Here is a 23,203-nt window from a genome sequence, read left to right on the forward strand (position 1 = left end):
CAACAATTCTATTCAGATTAGGTCTGACCTCTTTTTCCACTGGCTCCTCATACGTGCTGTCCAGACTGCTCCTCTGTTCGTCTTTCAAATAGCCAGTGAGGGACATATCATAACAGCTTTGCTCATACAGCCTCCTTATTTGGTCTCTAGGCTCTTTTTGGCAGGTGCCACCAGAAAATGAAAGTGGCATGGGGGCCTGGCTTTCTGTCTTGACCAGAGCAAGAGGTCCATTCTCTCCACCTTTACCATCTCCTTCTCTAGAATCTCCTGCGTGGCTTTCAGCTCCATATTTGTAGCCCTGCTGGTGCTCAGTGGTTGTGCTGTTGTTTAAAGAGAGGTTAACAGGCAGTGACACCATAGCTTGAAGCTGGTGACCCACCATGTCCAACTTTCCGCAGTTGCTGTGCCCATGAGCAGAAGGCTCTGTGGGCTTAATGGCACTGGGTGTATACCTCTTCTCTCTGGGAACCTGAAAGGATTATGACAAGTCCAGAAGCAATTCAGACCTAAAATAAATCAGATCATTGTATGTGGCAATGTCCTTTATTATTCTTTGTTTCATACCTTATAGTAGTCATACAGCACCCCTAGAGCTGCTGGACTGTTCTCATCTCCATTGATGTTCATCATGGCCTTTGAGGCAGCTGTCAGTGGGTTCTCCAGGAAGATTTTCCATGCCTAAAATAAATCAGATAATTATAAGTGGCAATATCCTTTATTCTTCTTTGTTTCATACCTTATAGTAGTCATACAGCACCCCTAGAGCTGCTGGACTGTCCTCATCTCCATTGATGTTCATCATGGCCTTTGAGGCTTCTGTCAGTGGGTTCTCCAGGAAGGTTTTCCATGCCTCATCCTCACTGCCGAGCGGTTTGCGATGGGCCACCGACACTTCGTTTGGTACCACCACCACCAGCCTTTTGCTGGGAACGACCGATGGGAAAAGACAGAGAGGCATGTTATTACTACAAAGTCATTCTTTCATTAACAGAAGCCAGTGCCAAGCCACTAAAAATGCCCCAGGCTGTTTCTCACCAGACTTCACTCAAATTGCCTGCTCCATGTGGAGCATGTTTATTTAAGTCCACTTTTGCTGGTATATCTTTAAAAATGAACCAGTGGAAATGAAGTCATTCAGAGATATTGGCATGAAGATAAATTTCGTCTGACATCGTGGTAGTTCTTAATTTTCAAATTTTTGTGAAATCTTTCATAATAATGAAAGCATAAACGAAACCAGTAACGTTTATGTGCAGGTACGTGAACGGTAATTAACTCATTCTAAAATAAATTATATTAGTTTAGTAATTTGTGTCCCTGGGGGTGTTTATATAGCATAGGCTCCAGTTAGGGTTGCCAACTCCCTGAAAAATAAATAAGGGACACCTCGTGGCCAGGGCCGGGCGACCCAGTTGTCTTCACCCTTCCCAGTGTGGTGAATTTTCTAGCTCTTTTTTTGTGTGTGAAATTATTTTTTTTAACCCTTTGACTTGAATTTGATTTAAGTAGATGTGTATTCTTTGTGATATGAACACATGTGAAACAAATGATCATTTAGCCATTTATTTTTAGCTCAAAATGACAACATTAACACAGTAAAACAGGTCTCTTTCTTAAACAGAAGCCTGTCATGCTTAACTTTTGAGAATATAAGTAAATCTTTCTTTAAAAGAACTCTGTCCTGCTTAACTTAAAATAATAGAAAACAATAGAAAGAAAAATATTCTTGTAACAGTGCACATTTAGTGCATTTAGTACAATTGGCTTCAGCTGAGGTATTATTTCAGCTTTTCTAATGCTAATCAGCTGCTCCCGTTTGAAAACCCGCTTGTTCCCATGATTACGCATCTTAACTCATCATCATTATTCATCTATGTATTACTTTTATGTATTAGTCATCTATTTGTTGTAATCATCTATCCTTGCAGTTGTTTATTACACAAAATAAATTATATTATCACACTTCTGGCCACATAGCGCTGATATTCACTGCACATGCCCATATTAACTTATTCCAGCCAGGTGTTTTCCTTTTCCCCATTCTTCCCTTTCTCTGAGGGGAACAAACATTGCTGCTCTAATGCTGGGCTCACACTGTGCGGTTTTAGGCCCATTTTGAGCCGATTTTTGAGTGATCGGACCGATTTTGGCCTTCATCGTGCGTCGTGTAGTATACGTGGGGTAACGAGAAGTGATTAACACCTCACGACCAGCTCCCGATCATCAATCGCTCGTGAGCCGCTCACACTGCTCGCGCGCAAACGCCGTGAAAAAGACGGAGCAGCACGGCTGTGCAGCGTGTGATCTGGACACAAGCGATGGAGGCACAACTTGTAGAACTTTGAAAAGCTCATCCGAGCCTTTTCGATGTGGCCTCACAAAATTATCACGACCACAACAACCGTGAAAATAGTTGGATCTACATCGCTGCTCAATCACAGCTGCCTGATCATGTTTTTCATTAGCAATTTAGCAAAGTTGATGGTGGTGGTGTGTCTGTGTGAGTGAGAGACAGAGAGAGGGAGCGACAGATTTTCTGTTATAACCTTAATTTTATGGACGCACAGTGTGAGCACTCAGGTCGCATCAGAGCATCGGGCGGTATAGTGTGAGACCTGCATCGTGACCTACCAACTTCTAACCCCTGCGAGTCAATCGTGCAGTTTGAGCAGGAGCTGAATAACGCGACTGAAAAAAATCGCACAGTGTCTGCCCAGCTTTAGGTGTACTGTCGTCCGAGACTTGCACCGCAGTGACGGCGTTTGTTCCCCTGTTGGCCATGCTTCTTGTTGTGGTCATCTGTTGTCTTCCGGTATTTTCTCCGTAAGCGACCTTTCCTCGACCAATGAGATGAGCGGTAATCTGAATTGTCATACTCGAATTGTCATAAGTGTGCTGTCAGCTCATTGGTCACAAAGCAGGAGAGGGGCTGGGAATTATGTTTTCAAACAAAGCGTTAATTCCATTAACATTTATAGACTACTTTTGATTCTCACTGTATTACGGGACAAAGTGCGTCCCTTATTAGCTCAATACGGGACGTGTACTTTTGTTTCTAAATACGGGACGATTCCGTATTTTAAGGGACGGTTGGCAACCCTAGCTCCAGTGCACATCTACTGATAGCAAGAAGACAAAAAATATATCTAAAAGGAACTGGACTAAAACTGACAGAAGTTATTATCAGTGATGCTAAAACTTTCTCTTACCTGTCCAGGTCCATGTTGCTTCAAGTCCCTGCTGTTTTCTAGGATTGCTAGAGAAACTGGAATTTCAAGTTAGTGCAGGTAAGTTTGTGTGGGAAACTGCAAAAATGAGCCCGGGAAAGGCTGGCTCTATTTAAGGTCTCACTAAAAACCGCCAATGAAATCCTCTGGATCCTCGCGAACACATTTCCCGATGCCCATAGTGTAAGAAGAAAATGTCCATATTAAAAACAAACAAACAAACAAAAACAAAACAAATCGATAATAATCCGTATAAATGGAGACAGGGGTGTATTCTGTTTGGAAAAGGTGATCAATTAAGACCGAGGTAGTACAGCACCTAAGGCAGGATAAACGAGGAAACGAAAGCTATCCCTGTGATTGGTGATATACTTCTAAGCGTCGTAGTACAGGACTGCTCCCCATTGGTGAATGGAAAGCAGAAAGGCGTGTCTTGAAAAATAGGTAAAAGGTGGACTGCCCAACGTTAAATTATATATAATGTACGTTGTTGTATGTACGTGTTGTTTTTTGGTGGGGTTCTGTGTGTGTTTAAAAACAAGCCCGTGAGCAGCAAAACAGAAAAAAACGAAAACACACGCTCTTCCAACTCAATTTGATATTTTAATTGGCTATATTGGTGATATTAACGGTGTCATAAAATGTATTTTACGAAAGCTTATGAATATCATCTTAATTGTTAATTGGCGTAAGAGAAAACTATGGTGGCTGTTCCTTCGTGTTGTATCGCGACACCTTGTGGCATGCATTTGTCTTGCACCTTGAAGGGAAAACTGTTATACATTTGCTGAGTTCAAAGGTGTTTTGCTATTCTTGTTGTTTCGTTCGGAAATGTATTTTTGTGGTTAAATAACTACTTTACGTTTTATTACGCCAATTTTTCTTCCTGGGAAATGTTCCTCCTGTAAAGAAAGATGGAGCCTTCATGTGCTGTCAGTAAAGCCCCCAACTTGATTCGTGTAGAACTGTTATGATATGGGGTTTACTGGAAATCTTTGAATGCATCATAGTTCATGGTTTGGGCATGCGCACTAGTGCGGTGACGCCAAACGGCAGGGATAGGCGAGAGTTCCAGAGGACTCAGCGTAGTGCTGCTTCAGTTTAGTGATTGTCTTCACTGATACAAGTACTTTTTTTTAACTGGTAAGGTATTTACAAAACGCCTAGTAGTACGTTTTAGTGCTCAGTGTCTACTTAAAGTCGTGTTCATTGTATGTGTCAATGTATTATCCAAGCTACCGGATAGCAACCGGCTAACTGAATGCTAGTGTCTCTGAATTAGTACGAAAAGAAATGTATGGTTAAATTTTTTTTCTAAAAAAAAAAAAAAGTTTAGTGTTATCAAGATGTCTCCGAAGTGAGAAAAACGGTAGTTGAAGTTAAGACTAAAGCAGCATTTTCAAATAACGTTAGCCTTGAATGGGCACTGCATGGCGAGGACTGTCCTTACATCACCCACCGTGGTCAGTGGTGGACGATATTTTAACTTAAATATTTGCTGATTAAGGTAATGCAATGTGGCAACTGAAAAGAGACATCAACACTTATTTTGTGACGTGCTTATTATTCGAATAGCTGACTGATTCTGGTTTGATGATAGTAAACGAGTTCGGCTTTAAAAATGTCGCTCAGAAACAGAGTTCATACAGTCCCTACAATACTGACCTAAATCTTATAGTCTGTCTATAATAACTTTGAAAATGAGCATTTAGATTTTCTTTGGGGAAATTTCCGAGATAATTGCCTGATGCATGTGACCCAAAAAGCAACAGTTAGCCTAGTTCCAAACGGCGTTTCACAGCCGCTGCTGCCTTGCACGTTTTGAAGTCTGGTTAAGTTAGGAGACAGGTATGCTTCAGCTGTAAATAATTAATAGTGCTTAAGCCAAACCCTCAGCTGCTGTCACTTCTCTGCATTTCAGGATGGTGTGGCTTTTATTCCCTTGGTGCCTTGCATTTCCCTTCACCTTCCCTAAAGTCATTGTATTAGAGGCTTGTCATCTTCTTGCTAGTGCTGTGTTGATTAAATTGTTGTATATTTTTGGCAGGTGGAACATCAGAAATGGCCCGTGGGCACCAAAAGTTCCAGTCCCAGCAGAAAAACGCCAAAAAGCAGGCAGAGATCAAGAAGAGTAAAGGCCATGACCAGAAGGCTGCAGCTAAGGCTGCTTTAGTATACACATGCACCGTGTGTCGGGTATGGGCTAAAGCTGACATTAGCAGCATTAGCTAACATTTAACCATGTAGTTAGGATGGAACTCACTACACAGGAGGCTGGCAAATCACTGCAGTGGATTTGATCATATTGTTTGCAATGTGATTAAGTCAATACCTATACCATATCTCATTTCACACTTCACTGTAACACTGAAGTTGGAAGTTATACCTCCCAGCCAGCTACCTTAAATAACTTCACCATGTTATGTGATTACTAGGTATGATCTCATTTCAGTAAAGTCTAGGTCAGTAAGCTTTCCTAGACTGAGTTAGAATTGCTTGGCATTTCTTATATTTTGTAAACAATCAAATATAAAACATTAAGAGTAGAACAGAAGTGAGTCACAAGCTGAAAGCAGATCACAACCGAGATTGGATTCATCCCAGTGCTGTTTTACCTGGACAGCATGGATTTGTGCAGGTTTATAATTGACAGCTTATTGATAAAGTATGCCAAGCTAACAGGTCATAGTAATTTTACAGCCCCCCCACCCCCCTTCAAGTTTCAACTACATCTCTACGATTGTTAGAAAGGTGTAATGGAAAGTGGTTAAAATCCCTTTCTAATACCCTCATACACCTTTTGCTTCTCTTTTCACACCTGTGCCAAGGACGGTCAGCTTTTCTTGTCACTGCCGTCATCTGACACACAGGTGGTGGCATGCAATGCTGCTCGGTTGGCACAGCACTGCCCAATGTTTAGCATAAATGACATCAGCTTCTGCTCTTCCTGGAAGAATGAAGCGACAAATGCAGGCAATTTGTTTTTGATTTTACCTGCATTCAGTGGGACAAACAGATTTTCTGTCTCTGAGACTATTTCACAGTCATGTTCTCTTCAGTGCTTGTCCAGAATCGGACTGCTTTTGAAATTTGTCAGAACTCCAGGCGATTTTCCTCTTCACCAGTCTGTTTCCTCCTGGATTGACTGACCAGGTTGAAGTCAAACATGAGCTGTCATGCTACATCCTGTTTACATGTTTTAACTGGAAAACTCACCAGGCAACGTGACTTTCTGTATTACCTGTAAATAAGTTTCTGTGTTTCCTCTAGCCATTTATCACTTATCCAAGCGATTACAGAGCGGCAGCAGCTCAAAGCCTTAACAATGACTAAACAAGCTGGTGTTTGTAATGTAATCTAATATCCAACCAGTCGAGATCATATTGTGAAACACCTTTTGTCTCATATTATGGTTTTGCTGATATATCTGAGTAAACTGATGTCATTCTCATTGATGTCGTCTTTTTTTTTTTTTTTTTTTTTTTCCTTTACCAGACACAAATGCCCGACCCGAAGACCTTTAAGCAGCACTTTGAAAGCAAACATCCAAAGTCTCCAATGCCCCCAGAGTTGGTTGGTGTGGAGGCGTAATGGATTAACCTCTTTCTGTAAGGCAGTTGGAACCAACTCAGGACAGGCTTCTACATTTTGAGGTGTTTCAGATAATCTTCAGTACAGCTTCAGTTATTGCTCATGATGATTAACTGATGTATGGGTGTGCTTATGTAGGGATTTTACACAATCAATTGGACTGAAGACAGCTACCCTCTCTTGGCATAAATGTATGTGTTCCACTTTTGATTGTATGCAATATTTGCAAAATCTGATCATTTCAAAATGTTATGCTCACAAGACTAGCTTGTCCATGGGCTCCACCACCATCTCAGGTCTCCCACTGTTTCACAGCAAGCTTTGAATACAAGATGAATTGGCACTGGCTCAAATGAACAAAGATGATGATGATAATTGGAAGTTATCTGCCAAATCCAGTGTAATGTGAAATCCATTATGGGTTTTGACTGAGATGGATTTGTGATGCAGAAGGGTTGATGTCAAAATAATAGTTATCCAGAATGTGACTAGAGTTCATTAATGTCCTTGCAAAGTCACATTCATAACCACTAATGCTGTGTTCTTTCTATTAGATTCAGATTTACTTCTAATCTGCACTGATTATATATATCTATATATATATATATATATATATATATATATATATATATATATAAACACATATATTTTTTGGCTTGGTACCATTATTTTTTAATGAGTCTATTGTTGTTGAAGTGAAAAATGTGTCAAATGCACTGTCCTGCACAGTTGCTGAAATTGTGCATTGCATTTACCCCTCAGATTATCATGAAACAAATTTTGTTTGTGTCAAATAAGTCTTTGTCATGTGCAAAATTTGTAAAAGCTCTGCAGACAGGGCACTACACGTCTGATCACTGCAAAGCTTTCCATGTTCCTACTCTGCTGCTGCAGTAAACATCTGGATATTTACCTTTGATCCTATTATAAGAGGTATGTCGACTGAAAATAGGTTTGCACTGGGTGTTGTAAATGACAACACTAATGAACTCCTGTCCCCAGAGTTGGTCATTGTAGTAATACATGTGACATAATTGTGCACAGCTATTGTATGTATTCTGCAGTGTAACTTGTCTCACTGTCATCTCTATGGTGTATGTGAAAACAATCCCAAGTGCAGTCTCGTGCTCTTTGGTTTGTTTCAGCTCTGAACCTGCAAAGTCTAAACTAAATTACACCGTACATCATCTTACTTTACCTTATTTTATATAAGTTGATCATAGCAGGCAAAGACAGTTTTAATTCATTGGAAGGAACTATTTTCAATACATTTGGACCTGTTGGTCATTAACCACTGACATTGTAACACTGCTAAAGTCTGGACTGACAACCAGCCATGTTTTTACTTTTTGTAATAATCATATCTTTGTCCACAAAATGTAATGTATAGCCTTTGAATAAAGTTATTTTATATTAATATTACCAAGTTGTGTTTTTAACTTTGAAAGTTGCTAAATTCTGCCTTAGGTTCCCCTACAGTAGGTGGAAACTTAATGGAAGCTCAGCTTCTTTTTTTCTGCCGCTCCTCTTAGGGGTCACCACAGCATCTGCTCCATCTCATCTTGTTCCTTCCATCATTTTCTGTTACTCCAACCATCTGCATGACCTACTGTGGGCTTCCTCTTAACCGACAGCTCCAAATTCAGTATTGTTTGTCCGGTATCTCCACCGTCTGTCTTCTGTACATGTCCAAGCCATCTGACCTTGAGATGTCCTTCATATTTTTTCCAATCTGGTCAATCACTTGGCCTCCTGCCTTTCTGTAAGTGCCACTGTCTCAAAATCATACATCATAGCAGGTCTCCCTATCATCTTGTAAACATTCCCTTTAACATTTCACCTCTGACACTCACCCCACCCTCCCTACACTCTCTTCTTCATCTCTTTTGTGTTGCTTTTGCTTCAAAATGTTCATCTCATGTATTTATATTTACCCATCGTCAGTACCTCTACTCCTTGGAACTTCACTTTTCTGTCTGTATCCCTCGTATTCGCTCTAGAAGAATGCTCCGCCGAGTAGGTGGAAGAAAACAGCTTGTCCACCTGCTCCCTATGCTCGCTACAGATCACAAAGTCATGTGTAAACGTCATAGTCCACAGAGACTCCAATCTGACCTTGCAAACAAGAATGAGCTCACCACTATCTCACTGCCCTCATACCTGTCCTGCACCACCCCTTACATACTTTGCCAGCACGTTTCTTCCCCATTTTTCAGGCATCGTCTGTAGTAAACAATCTGGTTAAAAAGTCCAATGATCTTTCTTCTAGACATCTCCAACCCTCCACAGGTGTGTCATCTGGATCAGCTGCCTTTTCACTCTTCATCCTTTTCTTAGCTGTTATTCCTTCCTCGTTATTATGGGCAATCAACATGATTGGACAGTTTCTACAATTTTAATCCTGCCGACTATTTGGTGTGTTTGATATATTTCTTTGGTATATTTCTTCGTCTGCCTCCGCTCTTCCATCTGTTTCAGGTAACACCAACAAATTTAATCTGCGCAATTGGTTTCATTAGCTTCTCGGCTCATACCCCATTATGAGTCAAAGATCTTCTGCTCAGCTGCACTGTTGATGGTAAAATCTCTATATTTATGAACCAGAAATGTAGCACAAGCATAATGAGTTCCTTGCTTAATGGGAATGTTACATAAATTGGTACACAGGTGGACTTTTTTGTTTGTTTGTTTTTTTTGTATTCATACTTCCTTGTTAATGCACACATCCTGTTGGTAATTAGGGTGGAAAATGTCAGCAGAATATTAGAGCTATAAAATTGAAAAGGCTATTATAGTTCACACTCTTTGCTTCCTCTAAGAGTGGTTATTTATTGATTTACTGTAGTGTAACATCTACAGAGTGAATTGTTTCAGGCAACCTCTGGCTCTGTATACACCGATGAGGAAGCCTGGAGCTTATCTTGTGACTGGTGCACAGTAAATAGTGGGGTCAGAGTGGTGTTCTGCTGGACCAACAGGTTTTGTGAAGAAGGCCTTAAAACAGCTTTTCTCATTGTCTCTTCCCTGACTACAACCACGAAAGACCATATACAAGATGTGAGACTGCAAAAGACTTGATTTTATGTTGGGGTTATTTCATAGTATGATATAAATTTTTTACACAATGATATCACAATTGCTCATGCATAGGTTAGCACATTTTGATTGAAGAAAATATAGCCATTCCTACATGTGTAGAAATGCCATTAAAGTGATATAAGTTAGAGTTTGTTAAATATAATTTCAAAGTTACAGGCGTATAAAACTCCACGTGAAACTGTACTCTACTACAGGTATCATGTATGTGACTACACCTCCAGATTTATATTACACATTGTCCAATCTACATACTTAAATGTTAGTCTGTATTTTTCACTTTAAACGGATTATTTTCATTTAATTTGTCTTTAATGATCATTTGAGTTTTTTTGCCATTATTTATAATTTATTCATTGATAAATTATCCTGCAAATAACAAACTCTTGATACATCACTCACCAAGGACCACGTCAGCATTGTGAAATCTAAATACCCTGCAGGATTTTTAGGAGTACCTACCTTTAATAAGACATGTAGATCCAAGATCAAAATTTAGTTTTTTTTTTTTTTTTAATCCCTTTATTAATTGTCTAGTTTAGTTCTGTTTTTATTGCTTAATTACACCAATCAGACTCTATTGTAGCACTTTAAGGTTTCAATCAGAGATGTTACATAAGCTGAGTGACCCTGTGACAACTGACTTTTTGCAGTGTACCCATTCATCTTGTGCATGTGTGTGCATGTGCATTCAAGTTCTGTGGATAAGGTTGATGGACTGAATGAGAACTCACCCAACCGGTTACATGTAAGCAATCACTCAGCTTAATCTTATTTTTTTTCCCTTTCTGCGAAATGACTCTGGTTTGGTGCTACGCCCTTCCTGGACCACAAACTGACAAGTGTGAAGATCTTTTTTCTTCTTTGCATTTATGCCTATGATTTTCTACACCCAGTACTATGTGCTCTGCTCTTAAATAGGTTACAAGCTTGAAATCTTGGCCCAAGGGGAAAACATGTGACAGGGCAAAAATAGCTTTACTCTCTCCCCTTGGAAACCAACCAGAATGCAGAAATAGTAGTTTCTGTTAAGCAAGATATACTGTAACCGTGTCCTGTGTTCTAGTTTGTGATGCCCTCAGCATCCTTAGCAAATAATCTTATTGAAAATATTTTATTTTGTGGAAATATCACAGAGGCATTTGAGTGAGGGACATGGTTCTTCTAATAAAAATTGATCTGTACATATATATATATGTATATAGCTACTTGAGTGTCATTCAGTGACTGACATTTCCTCTTAGTGTTTGGTGTCTGCAGTCTCTACTCTTATACAAAATGATGATATACAGTAAGACAAAGATCTGTATGTTGGATATATCACTGATGTTAACTGTCTTATTAAGAGGAATTCTCCGCTTGCTGGAGGCAGTAAAATAAGCTTAATCACAAGTGCCTGTATCATAGCGGTAAAATAATGAACTGCAAAATCTTCAAAGGGTGCTTTTGTCGACTACATTATATGCACTCATTTGCCTCACAAAGACTGGAGAAGTAATGGTGAACTACAACTTCCATGTTACTTTGCTTTGGTTGTCATGGTAACGTTTGACGTCAGCCCTCCTTTTCTCCGGCAGTGCCTTGGACTGATGTGATTGGAAGGAAACCCCGTGGACTGCATTCAGTCGGGCGGCTGAGAGAATCAGCTGTGGCTTGGTAACACTGACATCTGCCAATACTCAGGTATGAAATGACTTGCAGCTTTTTAAAGTGCATTTTGAAACTCGTATGTATCATCTTAAGGTCTTCTGACTTTTCATTAATCAGACTAGCTATAGAGATTCATTGTCTCCAGTTGGTAGCAGGGTTGCGTCTTCCGGCGACGCTCATCAATCTAAAGAACAATGGCATGGCTAGCTTAGCTAACGTTACATTGTGGGATATGGCTAATGTCTGGTTTCAAAAGGAAATGGCAGACGGAGAAGGCGTGTCTGTCGAATAATTGAAGCTCTGAAATTTTGGCACTCATACAAACGGCACATTTTGTTTAAAACGAGGGTATTTAGCGATTTATTAATTAAGCGGTATGATGCTTGTCATCTTAAATTGAAAGTTTTTACAATTAGGTGCCTAGTGTTGAAAGGAAAAACGAGGTTAATTGAAATGTATTTTCTTGTGTGCCACCAGGCGAGCAGCTAGCTTAGTTCAACTGCGATACACACCTTTTTAAAGGCGTCGCGCCTACTCAGCTGTCTCCTGTTTTTCCTTGTATTCTTGTAGTTAACATTGTGTGTAGATATTTTATTTGAAATTGTGAGCATGACGGGCTACCTATGAAGTAGTCACGTTTATGCAAGACTTTTGCCTGGCGTTACTCTTTCAGGAAATAGACGGGGCCATACTTGAAACGAGTCACGCGGGCCTGAATGTAGCGGTTGTTTTTTTCATTCACTGAATTGCGTTTCTACGGTGAGATTGTGTGTTTGAGTTTGCGAGAAGCGCTTTTGGGTCAGTATCGACTACAATAGTGACTTTAATGCCAGTATAATGTGTCCAAGCACGCTTTACTTTGCGCACTTTAGCTTCCGCCTTTTGGGCAAGCCACAGGTACAGGGAAGGGTGTGGTGTGTGTACCGGAGGAACAGAGAGGCGCATCAGAGGCGAGCCAGCAATACAGGATTGAGTTCTTATTTTTGTCCGTACGGTGTCCACTAAATTCTCTTGGCATTATATTATTCTTATCATCCCTTCTGCACATCTATTTGCTGATTAAAGTCGATGCATATTAACATGGTGCATTCTGCTCCTAGGCGAGGGGTACACTGACGGGCAAAGATCGACTTCCTTGTTCACACACTTGTGCTCTTACGGTTATAAGAAGTTGTTTACTTACGGATAACATGACGGTTACAATAACTTTTAAAATTTCCTAGCTTATTTGGCCAAAGATTGGAACTGAAAAAAGAAATGCATTATTTTCTGTATGTTAGGATGGATCTGAACACAACACACTACACTACATGTACTGGAATGGAAAAAAGGGATTGATTTTTGTGTAAACCCACTGGCTGTTTTTGATAGGTCAATCGGATGTAAGCTATTGACATAGTAATGACAATTCCTATGTGTTGATGTGTGCATAGTCTACATAGTGCTTTAGGCTGTAAACTCTAGCTGGTATTCCACAGTTCTTCTGTTACAAGTCTACAGGATCTCACATTGCCCTGTAACTTGCAGGGCTAATACTGTACAAGATGCTTAGGTGGCTACTTGTAGTGTTGCTGTGCAGGCTTTGTTGGCATATTAATTAAATAGATCTACAGCTTTGTTTACTGGTCTTATTTAAGCACAGATATCCCTTAAACAGAAATATCTCAGTTTTTTTCAGTCGGTCAGTCTTTCTTTATGACTATAAATAAATCCTTCAAATGACAGGAAAAACTTCCACGGTATGCATCATTGTTGTTCCTTGTAAAGGTACTGAAAGACGGGGGGGAAACTCAATTAAACGTGTTAGGTGATGTGTGCAGTTTTTTTTTTTTTTGTTTTTTTTGTTTTTTTTTAGGACCCACATTCATTATTGTATTTCCACTTTGACGCATTAAATGACCCTGAAATGAAAAATTGTATCTGCTGGTGGAACAGAAGAGTTGTCATACTACTTTTTAACTTAACTGATTTCAACCTTTTCTATGTTCCCCATTCTCCAGTGAACAGTCATGTCTGAGGCACCTCAGAAGGAACTGGTGCAAAAGGCCAAGCTGGCCGAGCAGGCTGAGCGTTATGATGACATGGCTGCTCTGATGAAGTCTGTGACAGAGGAAGGCCTGGAGCTGTCAAACGAGGAGCGCAACCTGTTGTCAGTGGCATACAAGAATGTGGTGGGTGCCCGTCGGTCCTCGTGGCGCGTGGTCTCCAGCATTGAGCAGAAGACCGAGGGCTCTGAAAAGAAGGTAGCCTTAGCCAAGGACTACCGGGAGAAGATTGAGACTGAGCTGAAAGAAATCTGCCATGATGTCCTGGTGAGATTCATTTATTATTAATTCATTATTTTTTCTTTTAGATTGGGGGGGTTAAGAGACATGGCTGAGATTGTTTGGACATTTGCAGTGGAGGGATGGTGGATGGTGTGGTACTAGGAAATGGGCTATTGAAGCTGAAGCTAGTAGTGATGAGCAGAAAGGCCTCACAACAGACTAATGGATGGAGGAGATGCAGAGGGTCAAGAGAACCTTTGAAATGATAAACTCAAAGTCATGAAAATTTGTTACACATATACTTTTAATATGTTGCTGAAATCTTTAAAGTTGTTGAGGCTGTGGTGATTTTCCACAGAAATATTCCACCAAAGGCACAGGAAAAATAATGGGAATTTGCTTAAAGATTAGCATGAACTGTGTTCCCCAGGTTGGGGGGGGTGTAATAGAAATAATTCAGTCTAACAGTACACCATCCTTGCTGTGACCTCAATGCTAGAACATAATTGAGTTATTGTTAAAGATCATCTCGGCAATAGTGGTTTGCATTTGACCTTACTGATGTATGTAATGAGTCTATCAGCATCTTCTCATTTGAATATCCTAACATACTTTACTTGTCCTCTTGGCAAAGTCAGCTTTGCTGTATTTTTACTTTTGTACCATTGTGGAAAGGGTGTTTATCTTGATGCCCAAAAATATGATTACAGAAGTATTCTGTAAATATTACAAAGATTGTAATGGAAAGAGCGCGTATCTTTAAGACTAGTACTTATACAGCACACTTCTCTCCATTTTTTTAATTGATTAATGAAAGCACTTTCTATTACAAACTTCACCAAATCACTTACACATTTACACACATACAAGTACATTTTTATACACTAAAGCGCCTTCTAGCATTAACACTCCAATGGATGCATAAGGGAAAACTTGGGGTTCAGGGTCTTACCCAAGGATACTTTGATATGCAGAACAGAGGAGCCAGTGATCAAGCCACTGATCATTTCAATTGGTGGAAGACCCACTCTACCTCCTGAGCCACAGCCACATCTTAATAAAAATAGTGTACATGTACATACGTGTACATACCTTAATAAAAACAAGCAGGTGAGATGTTAGAACGCTTTTATTTTTATTTTAGTGGACACTCAATACAATAGACAGCTACTTGGGGTTTGTTAAACCTGAGTAGCGAAAAGACCGCGAGGGGGTTGAAAACGATGTGCCGGGAGTCCGCTGTTCTTGCCGGCTGTAATAATCCTCGACCTCGCTGTCTGCTATGGAGCTGGCGGGTCACAGACGTCTCCGAAAACGTCGGAGCGCGTTTGGAAATATATGATATCTTGATAAATCGAGCATATATTTGAAGTTTACACAGCTACATTCTCGCTTGAAAAGAACTTAATAGTTTATTTTGTGACCCAGAAAGAGTAATATTTAAAAGTTTTTAGCCCCGCTTGTCCGCCATTTCCGCGTTTGAGTTTTGGACGAAATGCATTCTGGGATATTTAGCTGTACCAAGTCCACACAAGTCACCACCGATGCATGCTCGATAAAACGGGCGGAGCGAGAACACATCCGGGACTTTTTCGCGTTCTCGGCTTGATGCGTACTTCGAATTGGAACAGTACTTGGTCTCCGACTGATGACGTATCACAAGTACATGAGAAGGCAAGTACGCATATTGAGAAAGGCCCTTTATCTTTAGTTACCAGGGACAACTTGAGTCTTTACTTTGGACTGTCCAGTTGAAGTAAACTCGAGATTCCAAGTTTAGCATGCTGGGAATTAGGGATGTTCCTGGCGACTAATTTCTTTGTCAACTAAATGAGGCAAAAAAAAAAAATCAAGTAACTGGCTATTTAAAAACAAAAACACTCAGATTTCAGGTTAAATTTAAGAACCGTTCAACTACAAAAAAAACTCCAAGCAAAGGCTTTTTTAAAACGTTAGTCACATTCTTCAGTAATGAGTCATGCTGCCCAACTGTGAGGCACCTTGCAATCATGCACTCATGTACCCTGGGGGCTCCTTTGGGTAGGACAGCACCTGTCCACCTCAGCTAGCTCCTTTCGATGTGGAGGAGGAATGGCTCTCTTCTGAGCCCCTCCCGAGTGACTGAACTCCTCATCCTATAAAGAAGGGAAAGCACATCCACCTCTCAAATAACGCTCAGTTATGCTGCTTGTCTCTCTGATCTTTTTTTTTTTTTTTTTTGTCTTTAAAAGAACTAACAGTAATGGTGTTAACAAAAAAATCAGGCCAAGATAAATGTTTTTTTGGCGTTTCTTACCAACTACGCTTGATCTGGTGACAGATGTTTGCATAACATTAGGACACGCTATTCACCGGCAGTGGTTAGAAAGTAAAATGTAAGACAATTAGATTAAACAACTATTACATCTGGTACCAGCTAGTGACAATAGTAACTAGAAAGTGCATTTTCTGAAGAAACTGCAGTGTGAATGCTGAAATCTGAATGTATCCACTGAAATGAATTGCTGAATGTTAAGTTAAAAATGTTGAATGAGCTGGAAAATACAGAATTTTTAACCTGAAAACAAAAGTGCAAAACTTTCGAAAGCTGATGTTCAGACAGAAGAAGTTGGAAAATAGCTGAACATGTTTAAAATGTAAATTAGAAAAAGATGAGTAATAACAAAATAAAATTTAGAGTCCGAAAACATCTGAATGAATATTAAAAGTTCATATTCTTTGAATCACTGAATGACTAAAATGTGATCCCTCCACTTGGCTCCACACAGTTTAAAAAGTTTACAACTCTGAGCTTTGAAAGACACGCTGTTGGAAAGAGAACAACAATGGCTACATTTTGAGGGTAAAATGATGGCTGTAGAGCAAACACTGTGGACACAGCAGCAGTTGAAAGAGAAGTGTTTAAGATGAATCTTGGCAGAGTGAGAGACAGAGCTAGTTAAGCAGGCAGGTGTGAGCCTGGTTGCTATAGTGACTGCACCCAATGGCTCCATACACACGCACACAGACATGCGCCTCACTTCTGCTGCTTAAAATAAACAGAAAAGTCAGCCCGAAACAAATCCTTCCCAAATGAAAAGTACAAGTCGTATTGACAAAATTCTGACCCTGAAAGAGTTGGAGGGAAGAGGCTGTGCATTGGTGACATTTATGAAATAACCATAACACCTATTACAATAATAAACACATTGGATGAAAGAGGGCAGCGATGGCTACGTTTTGAGTGTAAAATCATATCTGTAGAGCAAACGCTGTGGACACAGCAGCAGTTTTAAGAAAAGATTTTAAGATAAATTTCCCCCCTCCTCCCACTCTACCAGGAGTCTAAAAAACATACGGAATAGATAATAAAATTTTAAAATAATAATAAAGATTAGAAGAACAATACTGTGAATGCATTCACAGTAGCATGAATGCTTGAAAAACGCTAATGATTAGTTGACTAATTGTGCATGTCCCTACTGGGAATATAAATGCACACATGGTTATCTGTTTGGAGGGTTACAAAGCCCTCATCTTTCTTTTGGCTTGATCAGCTTGCTGCATCTACATTCTGTTACCAGATGAAGTATTTGTATTTTTGAAAAAGATGCATTTGTTAACTCCACTAATAGTTTACTTTTTCTACTGATCTTAGCCACTTGTTTTTGTGTTAACTATTTTTATAATTTTTGCAAACATATTAAGTACTCTATCCATCTGTCGGAGCTCTGCTTCTGTTCATCCCTTTCCCTGCGCATTATCTGCCCGGTGACTCATTGAGCCCTAATCCTATAATGACAGAGGCTGAGCTACAAATGTTCTGGCTCACTGCTCTCCACTTCCGCCAAAAAGCCTTATGGGGACTGAAAGAGAGAGCCAAATGGGCACATAAGGGGTGTGGGACAAGTGCACCAGCAGTGCGTACTTTAAGTGGACTAGTTTGTGTGAGCTTTCATCTGGCCCAGTCTAAAGACATGTTTATTCCTGTTCTTAGTAGCAGGACAAAAAAAGCTGTTGTCACAGACAGTGCAAACATTACTGAGGATGCAAAATATTTCACTTAATTTCTTCTTTTAAGGTTGGTTTTAAGCAATGTGATGTTAGTACTTGTTACATAATATAATTGTAGCAGTGAGTGCTCCTGCCTCATGGTGCCTGCACAAACACGTGTGCACACACCCTGATGCTCACTCTCACTGGCATGAATAAGATGAGGAACCACGTGTTAACTGGAAGGAATCTCCATGCAGACATAGTTTGTGCATTACTGTCATGTTTAGAAATATTAAGTTATTCCATATTTTAGTAATAACTCTCTGTTCTTAACTTGGGGATAGAACTTAAGATAAAAATGTAATGAAAGCAGAGTTGCTGCTACGTTGTTATTGGGTTTGTTTGTTTTATTTACTCCCCATCATGCCATGGTTGTAGTTTTGATTTTAGCCTTGCCAGTGGCCCAGACCTACATTGACATCCCAGAGGGCTTCTCTGTTCAGTCACATCAGTGTAACAGCACTCACAAAATGCTTTTAGACCATTTTTGTAATGTATTTCCATCTTGCAACATTTATTTTTCCTAAGGAACAAAACTCAGCTCATCATGTTTTTGGAGGTCATATTTAAGACCTGTGAAAACATACAAATCAAGATGTTATTTTAATGGAGGTTTAACATTTGGTCACCAATGCTACAAGGAACAATTCTGCTTTGCCATCTGTAATCTCTTTATTGCACAGCTCTTGTGAGAAGTGCAAATGGCCAGATGGAAACTACATTAAAATTAAAGTATTCATTCATCGTTGTATACAGGCGCTTTGAGTACTCCGGGAGAGTAGAAAAGTGCTATATAAGAATCAGTCCATTTACCGTTAATGTTTGATATCGTTTCATTGCTCTTTAATATAGCACATTACCAAGGCACACTCCCACTAAAGAAAGGTATTCTGTTCCCTGCCTGCTAGTATTCATGTTACCCTCAGAACTAGGGTACCAAGTGGTGCATCCTTGTGTGGTGAAGAGCCGAGCTGGGTTCTGAGTGACCTACTTCTAAGCAAAAGCTCATCAGGAGTTCAGCAGCCTGGCTTTCTCCTCTTCCTTCACCCCTGTTGCTTTTCATCCACGCCCTCTTTTTTCCTCTGCCACAAATTTCCCATCTCAACCATCTTTACTCCACACTTGTCCATTCAGCCTGTCCACGTTTTTGTTTTTAATTGGACTAGGCAGAAATACCTTTAGCTTCTCCTGTAGGCTCAGGAAACAAGTGATGAGTAGAAATTGAATATTAACAGCACGTGATGTAAGAATACCGTTTTTTGTCAATGCATTATGCATACATTTACAATAAAGGTCACAGATGACTGCTGCCGTTTTGGCTTCAATGTTGTAAAACGTGCTTGCATATAGGGCTGTGCAATATGACCAAAATGTCATATCCCGGTATAAGATGTCTATCGTCCTGACAACGATATAAATGACAAAAATGTAACATTTTCTGTAAATTCTGTGAATCTCGGGCAGCTCGACTTGCGTGAAGTGTTTTCAGCTGGGCGTTGTGTACCTGGAGTCGAGTGTTTCAACCGATGCGTGAAACTATACATTTTTAGACATAAGTTGTAATGGCCGCAATTTTCTTTGTGAGTATTTATTACACGGCGTGCTGCGGGGAAAAGCCTGTTCTAACATTTGAGTCTAAGGTTTATTTTTTGGCACCTGATGGCTCTTTCTTTGCTTCTCATCTGTAAACACTGCATACTGTTTCACGTGATTCAATTTATTTTGAAAAGTCTCAACAGGATCTTGAGCTTTATTGTGAAAGGTTTGTGGAAAATAAACAAGCGGACGGCGGCGCCACGTGATGGTTTTACCGTCGTTGTTGCTAACGACAACGCATAAAAACAGTTGCTTGTCCGTCCGTATTGTGGTTATATTAAACATAAGAGAAAGAGAGAACTTTAAGAAATTAATATAGCCACTACAGTGACCATCAAAACGATGAAAAAATATTGCCGTAAACAGATTATTTTGCGACACCACGAAACAAACGATAGCGGAAAATGAAACAATAGACGTTTTATATCGTCGTCCGATATATATCGTTATATCGAACAGCCCTACTTACATATATTAGAGAACATGTTTTATATGCACTTTGAATCACCTTGTTGTTGAATTGTGCTATATAAATAAACTTGCCTTGCCTATTATATTAAATATCTTAGTCCATTGTTTTCTAAAACTTTGCTGTCTGTTTTTGTTTTCAAACAGGGTCTCTTGGACAAGTATCTTATTCCAAACGCTACAGCAGCAGAGAGTAAAGTCTTTTACTTGAAAATGAAAGGCGATTACTATCGCTACCTAGCGGAGGTGGCTACAGGAGACACCAAGAAAGGTAAGCTCCATTTCAGTATGGTGATGGTTTAGATCTTTGGCTGACTGAGATAAACTGAAATATACATATTAGATAAGATATCAGTTAACTTGTGAAAGTATCGGAGTGTACTGAATGACTGTGCTCTTTTCTTTATACTATTCTTTTGTAATTATATTTAAACCTTTTTCTCTTAACACCACAGGGACTGCACTTTATTTTGTTGACTTGTTACAATGACAATAGAGATTCTAATTCTGAAGTGTCAAAATGTCCTCCTTGAGTAAGAGGTAGGATGAATGTACTAAGGGCTAAAAGATCTTTGGTAGTTGCTGTCAGTTTTTAGAAAACTTTGAAAAAGATTACATTGAAGCATAGGTTCTTTTATTTTTATTTTTTTTTTACATACGATACCTTTTATTTGGTCTACAGTGACCAGCTTGGATTACTTGAATATTTTTCTTGGGATCAAATCATTATGGTCCTTTCAGGGATTTCCTACTTTTTTTTTTTTTTTTTGACCCAGATGGTTGGGGGAAAGAAAGCATGCCAGTGTCTACAAATGACACCGATGCATTCCCTCGTTGATGGTCTCTTTAAAGTTACTAAACTCTACTAATACTGGGAACATGGCTGAAAATTGTATTTTATACTTTTATACAGTCTAGTTTTATATTAAGTTCTGTTCTTTTTAAAATGCATAATGGAAGTCTGTGCAGGTCCCCATGGGTTAGACCAGTCAGATGTGTGTGTGAACAGGACAGGACATCTGTGGTAAATAGTTTGAAAACGCAGCTCCACTGCCCTTTCCTTTCTCTTTCAGGCATCATTTCAAATTCACAGGAAGCCTACCAAGCCGCCTTTGATATCAGCAAAAGTGAAATGCAGCCCACACACCCAATCCGTCTTGGTCTTGCCCTTAACTTCTCCGTTTTCTACTATGAGATCCTCAACATACCTGAAGAAGCCTGCAAGCTCGCCAAGCAGGTAAACTCATTACTCCACATAGCTTCTGTTTACATTTCTGAAGATTTTAAAGTGCTAACTGTAATGTTATTTCTCTGCTATCAATCTTTGAGGACTCAAGTGTAAATTTGCTGTTAAATACAAATGACAGCTAAAACCTGTGTACACAAACACAACAGCTTGTTTTAGGCTATCGAAATCTCACCGAACTGTGTTTTTGAACCCTGTAGGCCTTTGACGACGCCATTGCAGAGCTTGACACCCTGAGTGAAGACTCATACAAAGACAGCACACTAATCATGCAGCTATTGAGAGATAACTTGACGGTAAGTTACATTTCTTAAATCTTACTACTGAAATGACATTTTTCTTCACAAAATGATTTACCTGACTCAGACTAAAACTTTGTGGTCAGCTCTGGTAGTCCCAAATAAGTTATTTAACATAGGTCTGTATTTTAACATTCCTTTAAGATTAGATGTTAATGATTTTTGCTGTCCTTGCATGTTTGCCTCTCCTCTGCCGGGTCATTAATTCCTTTCTTCCCACTTACTGCTCCTTCTCTTTCCACAGCTGTGGACCTCGGACAACCAGGTTGAAGGCGAGGATTCAGAGCCAAGAGATTGAGCCAGACCCCCGTAGTCATCCCTGTTGTCCTGCCATTGTCCTGGCTCATCTTCATCATGATCATCAACACTGAGACCACCTCATTTTGATCATTGTCATCCAACTCTTTCCATCTTTTTTTCTATCTAAGGTCTCTCAGTACTCATCTCATTCCCATCGGTTTACTATTCCTTCTTTTTGTAGTAACTGTGGGGAAAGGGGAGGGGAATTCAAGTGGTGTGGTGGGAGGGTAAAAGTGTTTGGGTTTAGATGTTTTTGGGTGTTGCATTATTAAGGTGCTGGGTGAAAGGGCAGTTTCTTAAACTCATGAAACATGCAGCAGGTTAAGTTTGTAGAAGTAAGAAAATATTTAAGCTGTATGTGCTGTACTACTCATTAACGGTGCTGTTTTTGACCATCCTTTGATGACACATTTGTGCTTGACAAAAACAGGAGCTGCCTCCTTATATTTGAGGTGACAACAACTGAGTTTGTACATGGCAAGGGGAATAACAGCAGAGGTAAAGACAGTGAAGATGTGATTGGGAGAAGGAAGCCAAGATTTAGTTGGAAGACAAGGTTACATTCTACATACTGTTGCTCAACTTTCTACTCTTACTATCTTTTTTGTTTGTTTTTAGTAGACTGCTCTTGTATTTTTATGCATCAGTTATGAGGTATAGAAAACTTTGAAGAACAAAAGAGCACGAGCACACAAGCTTGTATTGTTTTTGTTTTGTATTGGCACGGCAGTTTAAAAAAAAAAGAAAAAAGGAAAAAAAAAGAAAAAGATCCATCTGCGTATCTAATTAATGCTTTTTCAAATTAAGACATTTTGTTTTGTTTTTTCCTTTTTCTCAGTACTTGCCTGAACTGCATGGTGGTAAGAAGTAGTTTTTGGAGGAGTAAAGAAGGTTGTTGTTGGGCTGGTTAGCTTTGTCTGTCTTTGGAATTTTCTTACAGGACACCCAAGCATAACTGTAATTTTTGGGGGAAATGTGTAATTTCATGTAAGTGGAATAAAAAAAATAATTAAGTTTAATGTGTCCATTTCATTGCTACATTGGTGGGATTTGTGTTACAAGTTACCACTATACCCACCTTTTTTTCCACGCAGCAATATAAACGACATGCAGAATCTAATATAATGGATTAGTTACAAATACCGGTAAATAACTACTCTACAACACTGACCACATCTGGAAATTGGAGATGGAGAAATTCAAACACTAAAACGCCTTATACACATCTGAAAGCTATTTGATGGGATTTAGAAGTACACGTGTTGTTTAGCTGAAAATACTTGAAAATCTAGAAAAAGGAAAAACGAAAAATTTGTGCTGCTCGGCTCCTTGGGTGTGTCTGCTGCTTCACTACCTTAGCTGTGAGCGCCCAGAGCACAGCCATGTCAGAGAAATGCTGAGTTGCTGCCGCATCTTTCAGAACCAACC

At 39.6% G+C, this 23,203-nt stretch overlaps 3 protein-coding genes across 5 annotated transcripts in view; 2 read left to right on the forward strand and 1 right to left on the reverse strand.

Annotated features, from left to right (window-relative positions):
* Window positions 1-3,580, reverse strand: part of LOC308405680 (grainyhead-like protein 2 homolog) — a 26,894-nt gene extending 23,314 nt beyond the window's left edge. The window contains exons 1-4 of one of the 2 annotated variants that reach the window (XM_080896377.1): window positions 3,210-3,580; window positions 758-923; window positions 565-678; window positions 29-469 (exon numbers count right to left, since the gene is read on the reverse strand). In XM_080896377.1, the coding sequence (XP_080752503.1) occupies window positions 29-469; window positions 565-678; window positions 758-923; window positions 3,210-3,223 (735 nt within the window). In that variant the 5' untranslated portion in view covers window positions 3,224-3,580. Of the gene's footprint in view, window positions 1-28; window positions 470-564; window positions 679-757; window positions 924-2,631; window positions 3,106-3,209 lie in introns of those variants that run through there. The other variant, XM_080896378.1, reaches the window with a different exon arrangement.
* A 657-nt stretch (window positions 3,581-4,237) lies between these two features.
* LOC308405682 (zinc finger protein 706-like) lies at window positions 4,238-8,240 on the forward strand. 2 transcript variants are annotated; one of them, XM_080896384.1, is made up of 3 exons: window positions 4,238-4,370; window positions 5,275-5,423; window positions 6,723-8,240. In XM_080896384.1, exons 2-3 carry the CDS (start codon window positions 5,289-5,291, stop codon window positions 6,816-6,818), a joined length of 231 nt encoding a protein of 76 aa, XP_080752510.1. In that variant the 5' UTR covers window positions 4,238-4,370; window positions 5,275-5,288; the 3' UTR covers window positions 6,819-8,240. The 2 variants fall into 2 exon arrangements, with proteins under 2 accessions (XP_080752510.1, XP_080752511.1); XM_080896385.1 differs by lacking the exon at window positions 4,238-4,370 and having other exon boundaries at window positions 4,386-5,423.
* Window positions 8,241-11,485: 3,245 nt separating this feature from the next.
* On the forward strand, window positions 11,486-22,794 carry LOC308406512 (14-3-3 protein zeta/delta-like). The gene is made up of 6 exons (XM_080897560.1): window positions 11,486-11,597; window positions 13,565-13,876; window positions 20,078-20,201; window positions 21,004-21,167; window positions 21,377-21,472; window positions 21,720-22,794. The coding sequence occupies exons 2-6, from the start codon at window positions 13,574-13,576 to the stop codon at window positions 21,771-21,773; spliced, it is 741 nt and encodes a 246-aa protein (XP_080753686.1). The 5' UTR covers window positions 11,486-11,597; window positions 13,565-13,573; the 3' UTR covers window positions 21,774-22,794.
* The last annotated feature ends 409 nt before the right edge of the window (window positions 22,795-23,203 follow it).

This window comes from Rhamphochromis sp. 'chilingali' (genome assembly GCF_963969265.1).
Source record: "Rhamphochromis sp. 'chilingali' genome assembly, chromosome: 11".
Lineage (NCBI taxonomy): Eukaryota > Metazoa > Chordata > Actinopteri > Cichliformes > Cichlidae > Rhamphochromis > Rhamphochromis sp. 'chilingali'.